The sequence below is a fragment of the Salmo trutta genome, chromosome 23 (assembly GCF_901001165.1).
Source record: "Salmo trutta chromosome 23, fSalTru1.1, whole genome shotgun sequence".
Lineage (NCBI taxonomy): Eukaryota > Metazoa > Chordata > Actinopteri > Salmoniformes > Salmonidae > Salmo > Salmo trutta.
The window spans coordinates 3,486,776-3,506,509 of record NC_042979.1 but is presented as its reverse complement, the minus strand read 5'-3'; the positions used below and the strand labels follow the sequence as shown (position 1 = coordinate 3,506,509).

The 19,734-nt window shown below is 42.6% G+C and overlaps 1 protein-coding gene across 2 annotated transcripts in view; it reads right to left on the bottom strand.

Annotated features, from left to right (window-relative positions):
* The window catches only part of nop14 (NOP14 nucleolar protein homolog (yeast)), a 29,674-nt gene extending 10,143 nt beyond the window's left edge, over window positions 1-19,531 (bottom strand). The window contains exons 1-16 of one of the 2 annotated variants that reach the window (XM_029708516.1): window positions 19,387-19,531; window positions 19,018-19,200; window positions 17,680-17,814; window positions 16,897-17,038; window positions 16,502-16,644; window positions 16,058-16,195; window positions 15,659-15,781; window positions 15,299-15,430; window positions 14,116-14,413; window positions 13,714-13,844; window positions 13,509-13,594; window positions 13,275-13,410; window positions 11,693-11,794; window positions 8,510-8,663; window positions 5,980-6,139; window positions 69-216 (exon numbers count right to left, since the gene is read on the bottom strand). In XM_029708516.1, coding sequence (XP_029564376.1) covers window positions 69-216; window positions 5,980-6,139; window positions 8,510-8,663; window positions 11,693-11,794; window positions 13,275-13,410; window positions 13,509-13,594; window positions 13,714-13,844; window positions 14,116-14,413; window positions 15,299-15,430; window positions 15,659-15,781; window positions 16,058-16,195; window positions 16,502-16,644; window positions 16,897-17,038; window positions 17,680-17,814; window positions 19,018-19,200 — 2,211 coding nt within the window. In that variant the 5' untranslated portion in view covers window positions 19,387-19,531. The remainder of the gene's footprint in view (window positions 1-68; window positions 217-5,979; window positions 6,140-8,509; window positions 8,664-11,692; window positions 11,795-13,274; window positions 13,411-13,508; window positions 13,595-13,713; window positions 13,845-14,115; window positions 14,414-15,298; window positions 15,431-15,658; window positions 15,782-16,057; window positions 16,196-16,501; window positions 16,645-16,896; window positions 17,039-17,679; window positions 17,815-19,017; window positions 19,201-19,386) is intronic. The other variant, XM_029708517.1, reaches the window with a different exon arrangement.
* Between the last annotated feature and the right edge of the window lie 203 nt (window positions 19,532-19,734).

Here is a 19,734-nt window from a genome sequence, read left to right as displayed (position 1 = left end):
ATTGCAGCAACATTTACCCAGGGCAGCCCAACTAAGTTGTCTTTGGATGACACTACAGTTCCACTCACCTGTAATGCTGCAGGATACGTTTTGATTGGAAGATGTTTGGAGAGCAGGGTTGTGATTGGCTGAAAGATGTGCGAGTAGGAAGCGAGTTCTCTGTAGAGTGAAGAGCAGCGCTTCAGCAGGTCCAGACACGTGGCCACAGCAGACAGTCTGGGGGGGGGGGGGCACATCATCAGGACAGAAGACACTGGTTAAATGACCACACTCGGACCCACAGACACACGCACAAAAACACACACATGGACACACTGACCCTGTTTATTATCTATGCATAGTCACTTTAATAACTATACCTACATGTAAATATTAACTCAATTAACCTGTGCCCACAACCATCGTATATAGCCTCGCTACTGTTATTTTACTGCTGCTCTTTAATTATTTGTTATTTAAATTTTTTACTTATCTATTTATTACCTAACACTTATAATTCTTAGCAGTTGTTGGTTAAAGGCTTGTAAGTAAGCATTTCACTGTAAGGTCTACACCTGTATTCGGCACAAGTGACATAACATATTTGACACAGCCACATACAATGACTCACTCATAGGGAATGTTGAGATTTCTGACACACACACTCCTATTCACCTGGGGTGGAGTCTAAGTGTGTGTCCTGTCCACTACCCAACCGGGTCATACGGTTTCTCTCTAGTCTCCACGCATGAAGCCTGGAAGCTGACATAGTGTTCTTAACTACCATGGCACTGAGACACTTCACACACACCCTCACTCAACCCTGCATCTCTCTTTGTAAGCCCCACAATAATGTCTTCCTGTGAAGACCAGAAAGCCTTCTCAGCAATGACTTCATATGGGCAGTGGCTTTGATGGGTGTAGATAGTTTGTGGTAGGGGTGGTATGTGTGTGTTATAAAGGAAACAATCAACTGATTTAAAACAGGAAGGTGGGTGCCAGTCTACCGTAATTTCCGGACTATTAAGCGCACCTGAATATAAGCCGCATCCACTGAATTTGTATTTTTTTTTTTTACATAAATAAGCCACACGTCTATAAGCCGCAGGTGCCTACCGGTACATTGAAACAAATGAACTTTACACAGGCTTTAACGAAACACGGCTTGTAACAAAAATTAATAGGCTTTAACGAAACATGGCTTGTAACAAAACATTTGCAGTAAGCTTTAGTTGTCTTTTTGCACTGAGTCAATTCCTCACGCTTCTGTTTCCAACATCTTATCATCGACTCATTAAGACCAAGCTCCCGTGCAGCAGCTCTATTTCCTTTTCCAACAGCCAGATCAATCGCCTTCAACTTGAAAGCTGCATCATATGCATTTCTCCGTGTCTTTGCCATGATGAGGGTGACAAAATGACTACCGTAATCAGAATGATGGGAAGTTTGAGAGCGCTCGATTTAATCTAAACAGTAAACAAAAAAGTTGTTTGACCTTAACCCGTTCGGCAATTTCATTGGTCTAATGAAAGCTACATGCCGCCAAAAAAAACTGAGCACGTCACAGAATGTGTTTTTTTGGAGGAAAATAAAATTGAAAGCTGGAAAAATCCATATATTAGCCGCGTCATTGTTTAAACCGAGAGGTTCAAAGCCTGGGAAAAAAGTTGGGGCTTATAGTCTGGAATTTACGGTAATTACTCCTCAAATAAACTAACAAAACTTGAGCATCTCTGGAAAGACCTGAAAATAGCTGTGCAGCGACACTCCTCAAGAATGGGAGAAACTCCCCAAATACAGTTGTGCCAAGCTTGTACCGTCATATCCAAGAAGACAAGGCTGTAATCGCTGCCAAATTACGAGGTAAAGGGTCTGAATATTTAGGTAAATGTGTTATGTCCGGGTAATTTTTTTAATAAAATTAGCAAACATTTCTAAAAACCTGTTTATGCTTTGTCATTATGGGGTATTGTGTGTAGATTGATGAGGGGGAAAAAAACATTTGATACATTTTAAGGCTGTAACGTAACAAAACGTGGAAAAAGTGAAGGGATCTGAATACTTTCCGAATGCACTGTACAGCCTATTGGCGCACCTGATTTCGCACGGCCAACTAGGACAGGAGAGGTGCTAGTGAACTTGAAGCAGCGAATGATGTGTGTGAATTGTGTGACAAAGAGGTGCTTTTGATACAGTTGATTGGCTAACAAAGCCTACAAAACAGAAAGATGACCGTTTCCAAGTAGCCTAATAATGTTTCATCCCAAAATTGCCTGTCTGCGCGTGCTAGTGATGCGCGGATCAGCTGTTTGTTCACCCACACCCACTCACAATTTCTAATTACCCATTCGCAACTGCCTGACAATATGTGATAGTGAAAATCTGAACTCTGCACCAGACCCTAAACGGAAAATATAGTCAATGTGTTGTACAGTCAGAGATGGCAGAACAATTTATTTGAAGTTTTTTTTTTGTTACGCCTGTTTTCGCTTCTCATTTCCGACATTTAGGTAGGCTATTTGTTAGTCAACTTGTCTATAATTAGATAGCCTATATGCTGCTTCTCTTCTGTCATTAATTGTTGCCCTAGAGACAAAACAATTGCTCACCAGAATGTCATAAATTGACCGAAAAAATGCTTCAATCTAGTTAACATTGGTAAGATTCGTTTTTTCTTTCATCTCTGCTTCTCTCGTCCAGCATGGACATTTAGAGACCGGGGAGAAAGTGCTACAAAAAAAAATTAAAAACAGGAAAGATTTCTCCAACATTTTCAAAGGACATCAGCGTGACCAGTTTCAAGGAAATTAAACTTAAAACAACCCAACATGTTTTAGATAAGATTTCAGTTTGGCTTGGATGCATATTTTGTGGTAGAAATACTATCAGCTTTTATGATGCTGATAAAGATAGCTCCTTTACAAACACACTCATTATTTTAAGATGCAGAAATAATTTCTCCAGAGTAAAAATATACATTTGGTGTATCATTTTATTGTAAGAAAAATGCTTTATTCTGCAGGAGTTAATATTATACTAGGGTATGTGAGGTGTTATAGACCTACAGTCAGTGTTCAAAATTTCAGTTAGGCTACTCAATTTAACCCATCTGAACAATATAGTTCCCTTGACATGCCATTTTGAAGTCCCCACCATCTTGTGACTGTTGAATTTGTATAACATCACACATATTTTACCACGTCACCAAAGCTTTCCCAAACAGACTACAGTTCTGGCCCTCCTATTTATTTTCAACTCTCCGTTTCGCAGCTTGTGTCTTATTGAATTAAACTCCGACATTATCCTTTTTGCCTCAGTGGATCGAAGTTAACTTTCTGTCCAAGCTCCCCAAAAGCATTTGGCAATTGGTGGGTATTTGGCACACTGCAGTTAGTGCATAGCCTAAGCTTTAGGGCCTAACTTCAGATAAAAAAATTATGAAAGATATGAATTGTGCAACAATTAAACATAAGGATTTTTTTATGCATCGTTCTCTTTATTCAACCCACCGCTACCTACCTGCCCTTCCTGTGGATATAACTGCAGGGACTGCGGGTTATGCCCGTGAGCATCCTGTGGGAATGTAGCCCTCTACAATACTTCATCCATGATTACCCTCTTACCCGCATCCCAAATGGCACCCTATTCCCTTTACAGTGCCTATAAAGCTCTGGTCAAAAGTAGTGCACAGCCTACTAGGAGGGATGGGCATGAGTAATCGAGTCCTCGAAAGGACGTTAACTCGATTTTTAACCAGTAAAACTATAAATAGAGTACAACTATTTGGTGGAATGTGCTTTGTGGTTCCCGAACAGGCAAGTGAAATGTTGTCCCTCTTGTGTTCCATTTGTGCATTTGCGGGGCACAACAAAAAAGAAAGCAAGCATTACACAGTTCTACTCCCTAAATTCCCTTTCCCCTCCATGTCTCTCACTCAATTGCGTTCCGACCACTCCCTCTACACGTGTGCGCACACAAGCTCCTGTAGGTCTACAGAAATACATTTCTATAAAAACCTTAGGTGTTAACCTCCCTGGGCAAGGTCAACAGTCAGTGGAATCGCGTGGCGCGAAATACAAATACCTCATAAATGCTATAACTTCAATTTCTCAAACATATGACTATTTTACACCATTTTAAAGACAAGACTCTCGTTAATCTAACCATACTGTCCGATTCCAAAAAGGCTTTACAGCGAAAGCAAAACATTAGATTATGTCAGGAGAGTACCCTGCCAAAAATAATCACACAGCCATTTTCAAAGCAAGCATATATGTCACAAAAACCAAAACCACAGCTAAATGCAGCACTAACCTTTGATGATCTTCATCAGATGACACTCCTAGGACATTAATGTTATACAATACATGCATGTTTTGTTCAATCTATACCATTGGATATTGGTGAGGCGTTCCGCTAGTCTGTCCCTAACAGGTTAACCCCCACCCGCTTAACCCGGAAGACAGCCACACCAATAAGTTGGAGGAAACACCGCTCAACTGACGATTGAAGCCAGCCTGCAGGCACCCGGCTCGCCACAAGGAGTCGCTAGAGCATCATGAGCCAAGTAAAGCCCACCTGGCCAAACCCTCCCCTAACCCAGACAAAGCTGGGCCAATTGTGCGCCACCCTATGGGACTCCTGGTCACGGCTGGTTGTGACAGCCTGGGATTGAACCCGGGTCTGTTGAAACAGTCCGGTTCCACATTGAAAATATGCAAAAACCTTTGACAAAGGGATATTTTCATTAGAATCATTAAGCCTCGGCCTATTCACCAAACAGATGTCGTGGCCATAATTCTTCACCGTAGTATTCTCAATGTGGAATTGTTAATCACTTTAGAAATATCCAAAGAACAGGCGGAATAAACTAAATTGAACATCTGTATCTAAAATTTAAAAAATAAAATGAATTTGCTTTTGTAACCCCTGAAGAAATTGTCTTTCAACTCACCAAATTGAGCCCTGTTTCAAATGATCACTGAGAATAACTGACCCAGACGCGAGACACACATCACTTCACACAGGCAACTTTTTTCATTAAGAAAAATATTCTGTATAATATTCAAGGTTTGGATCTGTCTCAGGGTACAGAAATAAAAGCCGGAAAATACCAACATTTTTCAAGGAACAGAATCAGAAGCGGGAAAAAAAGTGATCTATACTGTTCTAGAACAAAACCCTTTATTTTAAAAGCATGGGAATTGGTTAATAACGTTCTTTTACGTTCCAGGCATTTTTTCCCAGCCCCACAAAAAAACGCAACAAAGCGCCTATGCAAAGCCCTCCCGCTCTCAATCAGAAACTTCTTCTAGCGTCTGCCTGCCAGCTGAATCTTGGCCAGTGTGTGTGTGTGCGCGTGTAGGGTACCTGATCCTTCTCAGCATAACTGTAGCCTACTGACGTTACAAGCGTGATTCTGCATATACAAGCTTGTTAGCTAGCTAGACAACTGTAGTTTCAAGACATTCTAAGTTCCTGCATAGAAGCTACTGCTCCGTATGTATAATTCTGTGGCCTTAATTCAGATAATGCAAGTCATCACAAGATGCCAAGTGCTTCAAGCCAAGCCTCCTCTTCGACCCTCTCACCTCACTCGCAAAATTTCAGTGGCATCTCGCGCCGGACACTTGTCTTTCCATCATGCATGTAAACAACACACTGATCTATAGCGTGTCCGCTCCATATCAAGCTGCTCTTTCTGCAATGCATGGCTGGTGAAGTAATTTAACTTTGAGCTAAATGTTTTTTTATATTTTATATTAATCAATTTGATGGTTTGGTTCAGGACTTAATTTAAAAATTGTTTTTTTTTTTTTTTACATATAAAATGTCTTGAGTGCGACAAGGGCTCGGGAAATCAGTGTCTTGTCTGCTGAATTAACAAAAAAAGTCTATGCCACTGCACAGCCATAGGCTTCTACAAGTAAGCAACACTGCTTAAGGATCGGACCATTTTTTTAAATTTTTTTTTAATTGGTGCTCTGCTCTCAGTCTTACCTGTAGTGGTCTGTGTCCAGGTCAGTGGTCAATGTGAGTGTCTGGGTGGCAGACAGAGGTAGGGTCTTCTTGCTCCATGTCTGGCTGGACTCTGGGTCTGACAGCACCAGCAGGTCACTGACCTTACCTTTCTGCCTGAAGGGTGGCACCACCGAGTAACCTGGCAGGACACAGCAGCCAGTTATGTTAGGGCCCTAGGTGTCACACTGTCTACATCAGTGGAGGCTGCTGAACAGCTCTTAATAATGGCTGGAACGGAGCGAATGGAATGGCATTAAACACATGGAAACCATGTTTGATGTATTTGATACCATTCCACTAATTCCGCTCCAGTGATTACCACGAGCCCTTCCTCCCCAATTAAGGAGCAACCAACCTCCTGTGGTCTACATATAACACAGACAGGGCTCCAATCTTTTACATGACAAATAAACCCACTAGAACAACTACAGAGGAGACATATACTTTTTAGAATAACAGGCGAAGTGGAACGAGGCAAACAAAATATGCGTAACACTATATGCGTAACAGCATGATTTATTTAAATTCCACTAAATCAAAATCAGCATCAACAGGAGTTGAGATCTTGACACCTAGCAGAGGTTAGCTTTCATTCTGCCGATGATGGCTTGGCATGGCGGTGAAACTATTTCACCGGGCGCCGCTACCTCCATGGTGCCCTGAATGCACTCTACCGCACTGTGCAGTATCATACTGTAATACTGCAATCACAGTACAGACAGGTAGGCAGTCAAATCGTTTTTGGTTATTTAGAAGTGTTCATTCGGACCTCGGCGCACATTTTTTTGAATATCCGAACGGATATTAGTACTTAACATCAAATCAACGTTTATTGGTTGTGTACACAGTTTAGAAGATTTTAGCTCCTAACAACGCAGTGGGAAAAAAATAATTGTTTTATGTCAGAACGAATCCAATGAATAACCAATAAGACTGTAGCAAAGTATTTCAAATGCAATCTACACTGGATGAATTTACACAAGATACACTAAGAATATGTACAGCAGTAGATAGCTCTTTCTAATATATGTCAAGAATCCAGCATATAAATAAATGTGGTGAGTTTAAAGTTGAACTAAAATGTACAGTAAGTGGTAGAATGAACTCAGTCGAGAATACAACATTTACATACACAGTACAAAACCCCCGTGGCAAAATATATAAAATTGCAAATGGCCTTCCTGTTACACTGGGTACTGTAGATGTACTGGAGGGCAGGCAGTGTGCCCCCGATGATACGTTGGGCAGACCGCACTATCCTCTGGAGAGAACTGCGGTTGCTAGGAGTGCAATTGCCGTACCAGGCAGTAGTACAGCCTGATAGGATGCTCTCGATTGTGCATTTCTATTAGTTTGTGAGGGTCTTCGGGGCAACGCAGAATTTCTTCAGCCTCCTGAGGTTGAAGAGGCGCCGTTGCACCTTCACCATACACAGGTCCTCAGGAACTTGAAGCTTTTGACTCTCTCCACTGCGGCCCTGTTGATGTGGATGGGGGCGTGCTCACTCTGCTGTCTCCTAGTCCACGATCATATCCTTTTGTTGACATTGAGGGAGAAGTTATTTTCCCGGCACCACTCATACATGGTCATACAGTCATGTGTGAACAGGAAGTGCAGGATGGGGCTGAGCACACATCCCTGCAGGGCCCACATGTTGAGGATTAGCGTGGCGGAGGTGTTGTTGCCTACCTTCACCAGCTGAGGTCGGCCCGTCAGGAAGTCTAGGACCCGGTTGCACAGGGAGGGGCTCAGACCCAGGTCTTTGTAATAAGCTTTCATTACTTATTGAGTATTCATTTTTGAGAAACAGATATGCCTATTTTAACAATGAAAAGGCATTGCCTAAATTAAATTATCCATGTTACATAGAAGGACATAGCATATTTTATAAAGCATTTCTCTATAACTCCTTTGCTTCCAGGGCTGAAACACTTCTGGTTTGTATTTTTTTACCTGGTAGTTAATTGCACTCACCTGGTGTCCAGGGTCTAAATTAGTCCCAAAAAGAAGGAGGATAAAATCCAGAACGGTTTCGGCCCACCAAGACCGGAATTGGGCAACCCTGCTCTATACTGTAGTGGACGGGCAGGAAGTGTGCCCCCGAGTTTATTGGGATCAGGATCACTGACCAGTGGATCGCTGACCAGTGATGCTCTCTCGCTTAGTCTCACCTACAGTGGTTGCAGAGCGCAGTCGCTCCCTCGCGCAGCAAGTGCTCAGGTTAAAAACATAGGCAAATAATATTTTTTACATAATTCGAACATCCCCCAAAAATCATGACATCGGGTGTGGCTGCTTATGGTACTGTGCTGAATACCGTGAGAAGGCAGGGACTGAGCTGGATTGGGGTCAATTTAATTTCAATTCAGGAAGTAGCCTTCAATTCCAATTATCCTCATAAGAACTGAATTAAAATGGAAACAACCAACCTTTAAGAAGAAAACAAATAACCAGTTAGGCCTAGTTGATGAGGAGATATGACAGGAGCCCATTAACAGAAAGACCGTACCTGTAGAGGTCTTATCTTTCACAGCCAGGTGTAGTACTCCCAAAAGGAAGTTGATGAGCTCAGGACAGAACCTCTTGGAGAAGGAGACGTACTCCACAGCCAGACAGCACAGCACCAGGCCTGATGTCACATCCTCTAATGACATCACGGGACACTGATGACATCACACAAACACACATGGAAAAAATAGGTCAAATTTAGGCAGAAATCACCACCTCAAACTACTTTGCCTACTAAACATAGTACACAAGCATTTATACACACACACACACTAACAATCTTGAGAAAGGGACAATAATGTATCTAATGTGCTTTCAAACCTTTTTCCTTCTCTATGACCTTGTGACACTTCTGTGCAGCCTCCGCTGTTTCTCAAACAAAGCCATTAGCTTCATCTAGCTAGCCAGTCTGCTTACTTTTTCTAGTGTGTGTGTGTGTGTGCATGTCTGCGCGCAAATCACGTTGAGAAAGTAACTCAGGTTCTCTAGCCTGTATTCACCACTCACATAGCTACAAACTCATTGTTGGCGTGTAGAAGTTACATAATAATACAACTTCCTATTTTCCCCTGGCTAGGTTTGCTTTGACATCACCAGCATACTCAACACTGAGAAAGGACATGACTCCACAGGTCAATAGCTTAGTGAAAATGCAGGCATGTAGCAACAGAAACAGTGTGTGTGTATGCATGCATGCATGTATGTATGTGTGTATGCATGTTCCTTTCCATTGAGCAAAATCCGTAGCTGAGCCATTGACATAAACACCATGATTAAACAAAAGGTTGGTGGCAGGAAGGAAGGATAAAGCCCTCTTCCGCAGACCTGGGTTCAACTACTACTTGAGATCTTTCAAATACTTTGAGCATTTGCTCTAACCTGCCTGGAGTGCAAGATTGGCAGGGTTAGCAGCTTTGGGAATATTCTAATGGTCCATTAAGACAGCCAAGCTAAATACAGCACAGTTAAATCATTTGAAATTACTTCAAATAGTATTTCAACCCAAGTCTGGTTTAGCGATAGAAGAGCTCCAACCCACTTCAACAGAGAGACTGGAAGCATGAGGAAAAAAAGAGGTTGATTCAAAAGTTATAGATTGAGATGAAGGGATGATGAAATCCTACAAAAAAAAGACATGGACAGGAGGGATTAGTTGAGAACAGAGAGAAGAATAATAGAAAGAGATGTTGATGGAGAAGTATTTGTTATAGAGTAGACAAAGGAGACTGACTGACAGGTCCGTTGGCTTGTTTGTGAGGTAGGGCTGTCTACGACCCCAAAAAATCTTGGGTCGACTGAAAGTCGCCTGTTCTTTATACCAATTGATTGGTCGGAATTTTTTAAACATGTATTTTTCCATATATAGGTTTGGGTAAACTTTGTGTTTCAATAAAATCAACTATATGAATTGAACTTGTCTGACGCTTTAAGCTTACAGTTTGCTGAAATAAGACAAATGCCTCAAGAGGGTGCTAGAGATCTAGATAACCAGACAACAAAAAACCTTGACCTGGCACAACTATTCTCCTACTGGCTTTTGCAGATTCTGCCATTACTCTCCTGAAGTTGCCGGTAATAGGCTACACGAGGAGTCGGCAACCTTTCTCATGTGGAATGCCAATTGATCTTACCATTTTCCCCGATCTGCGTGACAGTTAAGGTTTCCACATGCACATTTTCAGGAAACAGATACATTTAAACTTATAATAACATCTTCATATCTAAATCTAAATTCAATCCAAATGAAAATTATAAACCCAAAAAGTTACTTTCATTGCCATAAACCAACATAGCTACAACAGCATTCCACAGCGATACGCCATCCTATCATTTGTTTTTCAACAGGACAATGTCCGTAGAGCTCCGAGACATGTCTGGGCTCCGGCTGGGCCACTCAAGGACATTCAGAGACTGCATTGTCTTGGCTGTGTGCTTAGGGTCATTGTCCTGATGGAAGGTGAAACTTTGCCCAAGTCTGAGGTCCTGAGCACTCTGGAGCAGGTTTTCATCAAGGATCGCTCTGTACTTTGCTCCATTCATCTTTCCCTCGATACTGACTAGTCTCCCAGTCCCTGCCGCTGAAAAACATCCCCACAGCATGATGCTCCTATCACCATGCTTCACCGTAGGGATGGTGCCAGGTTTCCTCCAGACGTGACGCTTGGCATTCAGGCCAAAGAGTTAAATCTTGGTTTCATCAGACCAGAGAATCTTGTTTCTCCTGGGCTGAGAGTTCTTTAGGTTCCTTTTGGCAAACTCCAAGCAGCTGTCATGTGCCTTTTACTGAGGAGTGGCTTGCGTCTGGTCACTACCATAAAGGCCTGATTGGTGGAGTGCTGCAGAGATGGTTGTCCTTCTGGAAGGTTCTCCTATCTCCACAGAGGATCTCTGGAGCTCTGTCAGAGTGACCATTGGGTTCTTGGTCACCACCCTGACCAAGGCACTTCTACGACTGCTCAGTTTGGCCGGGCGGCCAGCTCCAGGAAAAGTCCTCTTCCATTTAAGAATGATGGAGGCCACTGTGTTCTTGGGGACCTTAAATGCTGCAAACATTTTTAGCTACCCTTCCTCAGATCTGTGCTGACAATCCTGTCTCGGAGCTCTACGGACAATTCCGTCTAGCTCGTGGCTTGGTTTTTGCTCTGAAATGCACTGTCGACTGTGGGACCTTATATAGACAGGTGTGTGCCTTTCCAAATAATATCCAATCAATTGAACTTACCACAGGTGGACTCCAATAAAGTTGTAGAAACATCTCAAGGATGATCAACGGAAACAGGATGCACATGAGCTCAATTTTGAGTCTCATAGCAAAGGGTCTGAATACTTATGTAAATAAGGTAGCCATTTTTTAATTTTTGTAAATGTATTAAAAATTGTCTAAAACCTGTTTTCGCTTCGTCATTATTGGGTATTGTGTGTAGATTGAGGAGGAAACATTTTTATTTCATCCATTTTAGAATAAGGTTGTTACGTAACAAAATGTGGAAAAAGTCAAGGGGTCTGAATACTTTATTACTGCTCGACTAAAACAATCTACCAAACAATCAACCAGTCGACTAATTACGGTCAGCCCCATTGTGAGGGAAGACCATTTTTATCCAGACAACTTGACACAAGCTCTTCATACACACAATCTGTGTCATACACAGAGACGGGCTCACACACACTGTGGGATAATTACCTTGGTGAGGGCCTGGCTGATGTACAGTAGGGCTGGGGTGGTGACAGGGTGGCGAAAGTCTGAGGTGGGGAACAGCAATGCTGTTATCTTCAGGTAAATGAGCTGAGAAAAGAAAGGAGAGAGACGTCACCTTGACAGAACACTGTCAGAGAAACCAGTTTACAGACAAGCTTGGTGCTCACTGTTAGGGCTAGCTAGGGACCTCACGATACGACTATCCCGATACGATATGTATTGCAATTCTCACAATTCTATACGTACTCACTATGTCTGCTGCAGAGAGACGAGAGCCCGAGAAAACTCGCATTGATCAGTCATGGAAATAAAAGTGCTGAAAAAATGTTGGCTCACTATTTACAAAGAAGATGGAGAACAAGCTATAGAATGAAACATACCGGAGTTTTTGCGCAGGTACAGCCGACTAGCACTAGCTACGGCTGTCTAGCAATTCATTTAATACAAATATGGGAGTCAAGTATCGATATATCGTCAAAACTAAATTTGCGATATATAATTGTATCGATTCTCCCCCTCATCACTTCTTTGTATTAAAATGTTTGAGAACAAGATCTCATTTACAACGGCGACCTGGCCAAGATAAAGCAAAGCAAAGCAGTGCGACACAAACACAGAGTTACACATGGGATAAACAAACGTACAGCCAACAACAAAATAGAAATATCTATATACAGTGTGTGCAAATGTAGTAAGATTAGGGAGCTAAGGCAATAAATAGGCCATAGTGGCAAAATAATTACAATTTAGCATTAACACTGGAATGATAGATGAGCAGAAGATGAATGTGCCAGTGGAGATACTGAGGTGCAAAGGAGCAAAAAAATAAATAACAATATGGGGATAAGGTAGTTGGGTGGGCTATTTACAGATGCTCAGACAGCTAATGCTTAAAGTTAGTGAGGGAGATATGTGTCCAGCTTCAGTGATTTAAGCAATTCGTTCCAGTCATTGGCAGCAGAGAACTGGAAGGAAAGGCGGCCAAAGGAGGAGTTGCTTTGGGGATGACCAGTGACATATTCCTGCTGGAGTGCGTGCTACGAGTGGGTGCTGCTATGGTGACCAGTGAGCTGAGATAAGGCAGGGCTTTACCTAGCAGAGACTTATAGATGACCTGGAGCCAGTGGGTTTGGCGACGAATATGAAGCGAGGGCCAGTCAACGAGAGCATACTTGTCGCAGTAGTATATGAGGCTTTGGTGACAAAACGGATGGCACTGTGATAGACTGCATCCAATTTGCTGAATAGAGCGTTGGAGGCTATTTTGTAAATGACATCGCCGAAGTCAAGAATCGGTAGGATAGTTAGTTTTACGAGGGTATATTTGGCGGCGTGAGTGAAGCAGGCTTTGTTGCGAAATAGGAAGCCAATTTTAGATTTAATTTTGGATTGGACTTCACTGTCAGAGAACAAATGGAACAGGATCAACAGATGTCAGACGGGTATTTCCCTGGCTTTTTTCCTGACATGTAGAGCAGTGTTTCACGCAGAAAAAGATAACAGTCCATGACAATAACTTAACAGAGAAGTGGGAAGCAAAACCATTTAAGAGCAAAGTCAAAAGTACCATGTCTAGTTGTGGGAAGGCGGCCCGACCCTTGACCTCCAGTACCTCCTCCATGCTATGTGCGCTGTCAACCAGAGTCGTCTGCATCGCCTTGGAAGCAGCTTCAGGGAACAGCTGACATAGACCATACAGCTGCCTGGGGAGCAGCAGGGAGAGACAGAACAAACCAGCACCATCAATACACCTGGCACAGTCAAATCCTATAGCATATCAAAACTAGAGAGCGTTACTCACGGTATCATTTTGTCTATTGTGGAAAGTTCCGGTGGACTCCTGGAAGCCAACTCGCCCACATACTCCAGCAGAAAGCCAAATAATTTCTGAAAGAGGAAGTGAGAAATCCACAGCAGTTGACTCAAATAACTATTTTGATCCCTAGCAAAACATCTGCATGTCAGTTAACAATTCCACCTTGTGATTCAGGCTGAACACTACTGACTTGTAGTTTGAGTTTGTTCCCCACAGCCAGACTGGGATGGTTACACTTCTGTGTCCTGGCAAGGATGATACACTGGTGGTCAGCAGGATGACCCTGCAGTAGGCCCTTCAGGTCACTGTAGCTCTCTGGAGCTGGGAGGAGGGGCAAGGGGGAGAGAAGGACATTGAACATGGGTGGAGAAGGCAGACAAGACAATGATGGTGTTGTGTCAGGGCATGTCCACCAGGGGGAGTCGTGTTTTGTTTTGCTGGATGACTCGAGAGCAGTCAATGTTAGCATTCAATTAATTGAAACATAATAAATCATTTTAAATCAATCCGGCAATTATTTTTCCAATATATTCCAAAACTATCACCTACCGAAAATGATGTTCAGTTAGATCATATAAAACAGGGGTCTTACCTTTGAAAGTGTATGGTAGCTCTGCTTTAGCTGCCTCTGCTTGGGCCTTCCTCTCCTCCTCACTCAGCTGAGATTTGGTTGCAGGCGCTTCATCCTTCTCCTCCTCTTCCTCCTCATCCTCTCCTCCCACACTCTCCTGCTCAGAGTCCAGGTCTGAGTGGCTATCCTCGTCACTGCCCTCTTCCTCCACCTCTCCATCAGATTCCTCCTCACCACTCTCTCCTTCACCACCCTCCTCCTCCTCCTCGTCATCCCCCTCTATCTTTGCCCCTTCCTCATTTATGTTCCATTTCCCATCCTGTAGAGAGAGAGAACGAGAAAAATAGGATTTTGTTATCTGCTCTTCTTTCAGCGAATGCCTGTAAATTTGACTGTCACATACACTCCCCTATGTATTTATTTGGACAGTGAAGCTTAAATACTTAATTTGGCTCTATACTCCAGCATTTTGGATTTGAGATCAAATGTTCCATATGAGGGAGGGGACAGTACAGAATGGCACCTTTTATTTGAGGGTCTTTTCATACATATCGGTTGAGCACAACAAAAACAAACTGCAAATGCAGTCATTGCGTGCAATGGAATATCGGACCAAATACACTTTTTACAAAAAATATTTGAATTTGTCCAAAGACCTATGACACCTTAAAATGGGTGAACTAGATACATAGCGCTTTCCTTTCTAAACGGTGAAACAGATATGTTTGCAAATACCCTCAAATAAAAGGTGACGTAGGTAAGCATTTCACAGGAAGGTGTATTTGGCGCATGTGACAAATACAATTTGATTCGATTTAGATTTTAGACATTCTGTACTGTCGCCTAATATGAAACATTTGATCTCAAATAAAAAATGCTGGAATATTAGAGACAAATTAAATGTTTTAGCGTCACTGTCCAAATAAATGTGTGTGACCCTTCCTACTACTTCCTTCCATTGAGAGAGTAGAGATGATGCGATGTCTGAACTCCAAGACACAAGGTCAAATCATAATCCACACACAGGCAGAGTCTGCTTGGCCCCTTCCCCGACAAGGCAGAGTCTGCTTGGCCCCTTCCCCGACAAGGCAGAGTCTGCTTGGCCCCTTCCCCGACAAGGCAGAGTCTGCTTGGCCCCTTCCCCGACAAGGCAGAGTCTGCTTGGCCCCTTCCCCGACAAGGCAGAGTCTGCTTGGTCCCTTACCTGATAGGACAGAGTCGGTTTGTCGTCACCGTCTAGGATGAAGCCGTCGTTGAGGTCGTCAGCTGACATGTGAGCCTGGGTCTTGGTGCAGTCTCCTACTGCATCTCCCATCATCCTCCTCAGCCTGTCAGCCTGGGGCAAGAGTCAAACCACAGAAAGGAAACAGCTTCAGTACAGTAGACAGGTCAAACCACACAGATGGACAAACTGTGTCAGTGTATCAATAGTTAACGTCCTTTGCTTTCTCAAGTCCTTATCTCTATGATTATTGTCTGACGGGTCAGGTGAAAGCAGACCCACTACCCATCAATGGTCATAAAGAAAAAATGGCAAGGAAATGGTGTTGAGACACATCCATACCTCTAGTTTCTGCAGGCGTTCCCTTTCCTCCCTGGCCACTTCCTCCGGAGTCTTCATCTTCTCAGATGGTTGAGCCTTCATCTCAAAGCCCAGCTCTCGCACCATCATGTCATACTCATCCAGCTGGAACATACAAGGGAAGAGACAAAGATGAATATGTGTATGTGACCAATAAAATTTGATTTGAGATGAGACAAAGGGGTTTTTCCTTGGGGCACAATCATTTTACTTATCCGGGTTCATCTCACTGAGATAAGGTCTCCTGGAAACCTTTTAATTTAACCTTAATGTATACAGGTTAGACTCAATAAGATAAAAATCTATTTTGTATGAGGGACATGTTAGACTTAGTGGATAATCAATTAAAAGTTCCATTGGAAGCATTTCCTGTTCTTTTACCTTGGGTTTGTCTTCCTCCTCGTGTCTGTCAGCCTTGGGGGCATTCTTGTGAGCCAGCAGCCCCTGAATGCTTTTCCAGTCCTGGTCCAGCTTCTCTGTCAGCACCTGGGACTCCTCCTTCTGGTTCTGCCTCTCCCTCTGAGGACAACCAACATACCTGTCAGGCATCTGATCTCACCTCAGAAACCCGTAGAGCTATTGCTAGTACTGGAAAAGTTAATCAAATATCTGGTGGACCACACTATACCACCAAGTCAAGACGAAGGGTATTAAACCCCTCCTAAAAAGGAAGAAACTGCAGCACAATGATAATCTTGGATGCTCCCCAAACAATTGAATGGACCTCACACCAACGTTTCAGTGAATAAACCTTAATGTCTTAAGACACATTAGGAATGGTATTAAGGCACATCCTAGAGTGAGACTAGAGGGATTGACGCTCACCTTCTCTTGTTTCGACTTGAGGATGAGCTCCTCTATGAGTTCCTGTCTGGACTTGGCTCTCTGGTTCCCCCCATTATCCTTCTCCCCTTGGGTCTTCCTCCTCAGCAGACCGCCTCCTCCGAAGTGGGATGCAGTCAGCTCAGCTGAAGGAAAGATGGATGAGAAAATATTGTCATTGTTATGGTCACTACTTCAACAGATGTCACCAATAGTGATGTCTTATTTTTACAGACAAATACTTAGCCAATGTACATCTTTATGTTCCCTCTCCACCACCTGCTTGCTTTCCCTCCTCCCCCTTATCTTTCTCTCACTTGACCCCCCACCCCTTCTCTCCCTCTCCCTGGTCTACAGCTCCCCCCAATTCTGTGAAGACTGGGGTCATTGTGTCTCACCTGAGAGCATTCCTTTCTCATCTGCATCATCGTCACTGTCTACCATGTCGTTGAGCTTCTCCATCTCAGACAGAGACTGGCCATAGTGGGTCAACTCCTCCTCCTCATTCAGGTTATACATGTTTTTCTTGTCTTGGGTACGCTGAAGGGGGACAACATCAAGAGAGGACAATGTTAAGTTATGGACTACGGTACAGCTTTATACAATACACATGCATTTGTCCAAATATTACATTGGAAATGAGTCTGCTCCTCTGGTCTCAACCCCCCACATAACACACAGATTTGAGAGGAGCACAGGGCCAGCCAAAGTGCAGCTCCCCAGAAGATAGTTTAATTAATTATTTTATATTGGACATGCTGTAAAATCGACAATGTAGGGCTGGGGTGGGCAAACTTCTTGGCTCAAGGGCCACATCGGGATTTCGAAAATAAACAGAAGGGACGCACAGATTTGTTTAAAAATATGTCCAATTTGCGGGCCTGAAAATATATAAGTCCATTATAATTTCTACATTTTTGGGGGTTTTACTTTTAAAATTTACAGTGCGTACCATTGAGACCAAGGTCTCCTTTGCAAGGGAGCCCTGCTCCCTATACATCCTATCTAGTTTTAGACACTCAAGTGTGGCCTGGAGTGTTTTTAAATAACCCCAAACAATCATATCTAAAAAAAGAAGATGCCGGCCACAGACCTTAGTTTGCCCACTCCTGTAGAAGGTGTTTCATGCAGTGACAGCAGAGTGAAGGGAGATACTGTATGTCTGTCAGTATTGATCTCACCTGTCTTTCCATCGAAAACCTCTGAAGGATTTTCTCCTCTGGGTCCATCTTGGTGTCATATTCACCAAACCGTCTGTCTATGAACTTATTGGCCTTGTCCTTTGTCTTATATTCCTTCAGCAGGGTCTCTTTTCGCTGGGGGGAAAGAAATGAATATTTTATAAGCATAAGATCCACACTGGCATAATAATAAATAGAATCAAAGAAACATGGTAACACAAGTTGCAAACCACTCTAGCTGTGATTTGAGATATTGTGAAGCTTACCGTATGCTTCCTAGTCAAAACAGTTCACACATACATTGCTACATTTAGTTGATATTGACTGCTAACAGGAATGACTTTCAGCTCAAAAAAGCAGGTGTAAAATGCTGTTAATTTCTGTATCATGCATTTTGAAAACGCATCACTGTTTATGTCTGCAATGACAGGCTACACTTGCACAGCGACTGTGCGCGTGCATTCTCCCTGTGTGCACAAGTATGTGCGTGCGCAAAGGGCGCAAGCTTGGAACCACTCCTTTTTGGAGGTCGTGGGTCAAAACGTTTGAGAACCACTGAGCTATCAAACAGATTTCTGATTTGCTGTACAGATATAAGATTGGGTGGAGTGCAAATGTTAAATTGTTGGGAGAGGATTGCCATACATAAATATCCATCTCCAAAAATGGTTTAGTGAACAATAATTGTTATTGTTTACTTTGCAAGCTGACAAGCAATGTGGCATCAAGTACTGGCATAGGCCTACTGGTCTTTTGGTATGTCAAAATTGCTTGAAATTAGAGGTCGACTGACTATGATTTTTCAACGCAGATACCGATTATTGGAGGACCAAAAAAAAGACAATACCGATTAATCGGCCATTTTTTTTTCTTTATATATATATATACACACTTATTTTAACTTAATACATCAATACAATCAATTTAGCCTCAAATAAATTATGAAACATGTTCAATTTGGTTTAAATAATGCAAAAACAAAGTGTGGAGAAGAAAGTAAAAGTGCAATATGTGCCATGTAAAAAAGCTGACGTTTAAGTTCCTTGCTCAGAACATGAGAACATATGAAAGCTGGTGGTTCCTTTTAACATGAATCTTCAATATTCCCAGGTAAGAAGTTTTAGGTTTGCTACGGGCGTTTTTAGGATCCATCTAGCCTGGTCCCAGACCTGTTTGTGCTGGCTTGTTAACTCCTATGGTAAGCTTATATGGACAACGACCATAGAAGTTGGTAAGAGAGCACAAATCTGAAACCAGGCTTAGATACTTTACATCCATCTCAGCATATGATATCTTCAAAGCCCCATGTGTACACAAACACTTCCTACTACCACCTACCTTGTTGATGGCTTTAGACCTGGATACACCTGGCAGACCGACGTCGTGCTTGCTTTTGCGCCCGAGGATGTCAAACTTTTTTCGGTTGATTTTCACCTCGAATGGGTTGTTTTTGATCTCGGTGGAAGTTTTGGTCTTGCGAACCTTATCAGCAAGGTTCTTCTTTTTTGGCGGTTTCCCCATCTAGACAAAAATACGTAGCTAGGTGAAGGCAATATGGATGAAAACCTCCTTGCTAATAATAACAACCATGTAAAGTATTGAAATACAATTGCTAGTGTGATAACTGGCTAGCTAACGTTTGATAACGTCGGCTAGCAAACATTGGACACGTTCTCAAGGCAAACATCATACATTGTAATGGCATACCTTATAGATTGGATATTGTTCAAGTAAAACACCTCATATGTATTTTGAAGTTAAAATATAACGTTAAATCATCTACTTTGCATTATCCACGTTGTTCCACAGAAGAAAATCCGCGTGCTAGCACGAGGTCAAAGTTCACCAAGAGGCGACTCCTCGTCAGTTGACATGGTAAGTAATATTCTGCAGCGCCGCCATCTGGTAAAAACTCAGCATTACACTTAAAGGAAAACGAAAAAGGATGAGACGTGAAATAGGTGCTCGTCATGGTAGCTTTTTTTGTGTGTGCATGTTTTGCATGTTATTTTGGCGTTACTACGTGACACATATCAGTTTGCAAACAATGTCAAA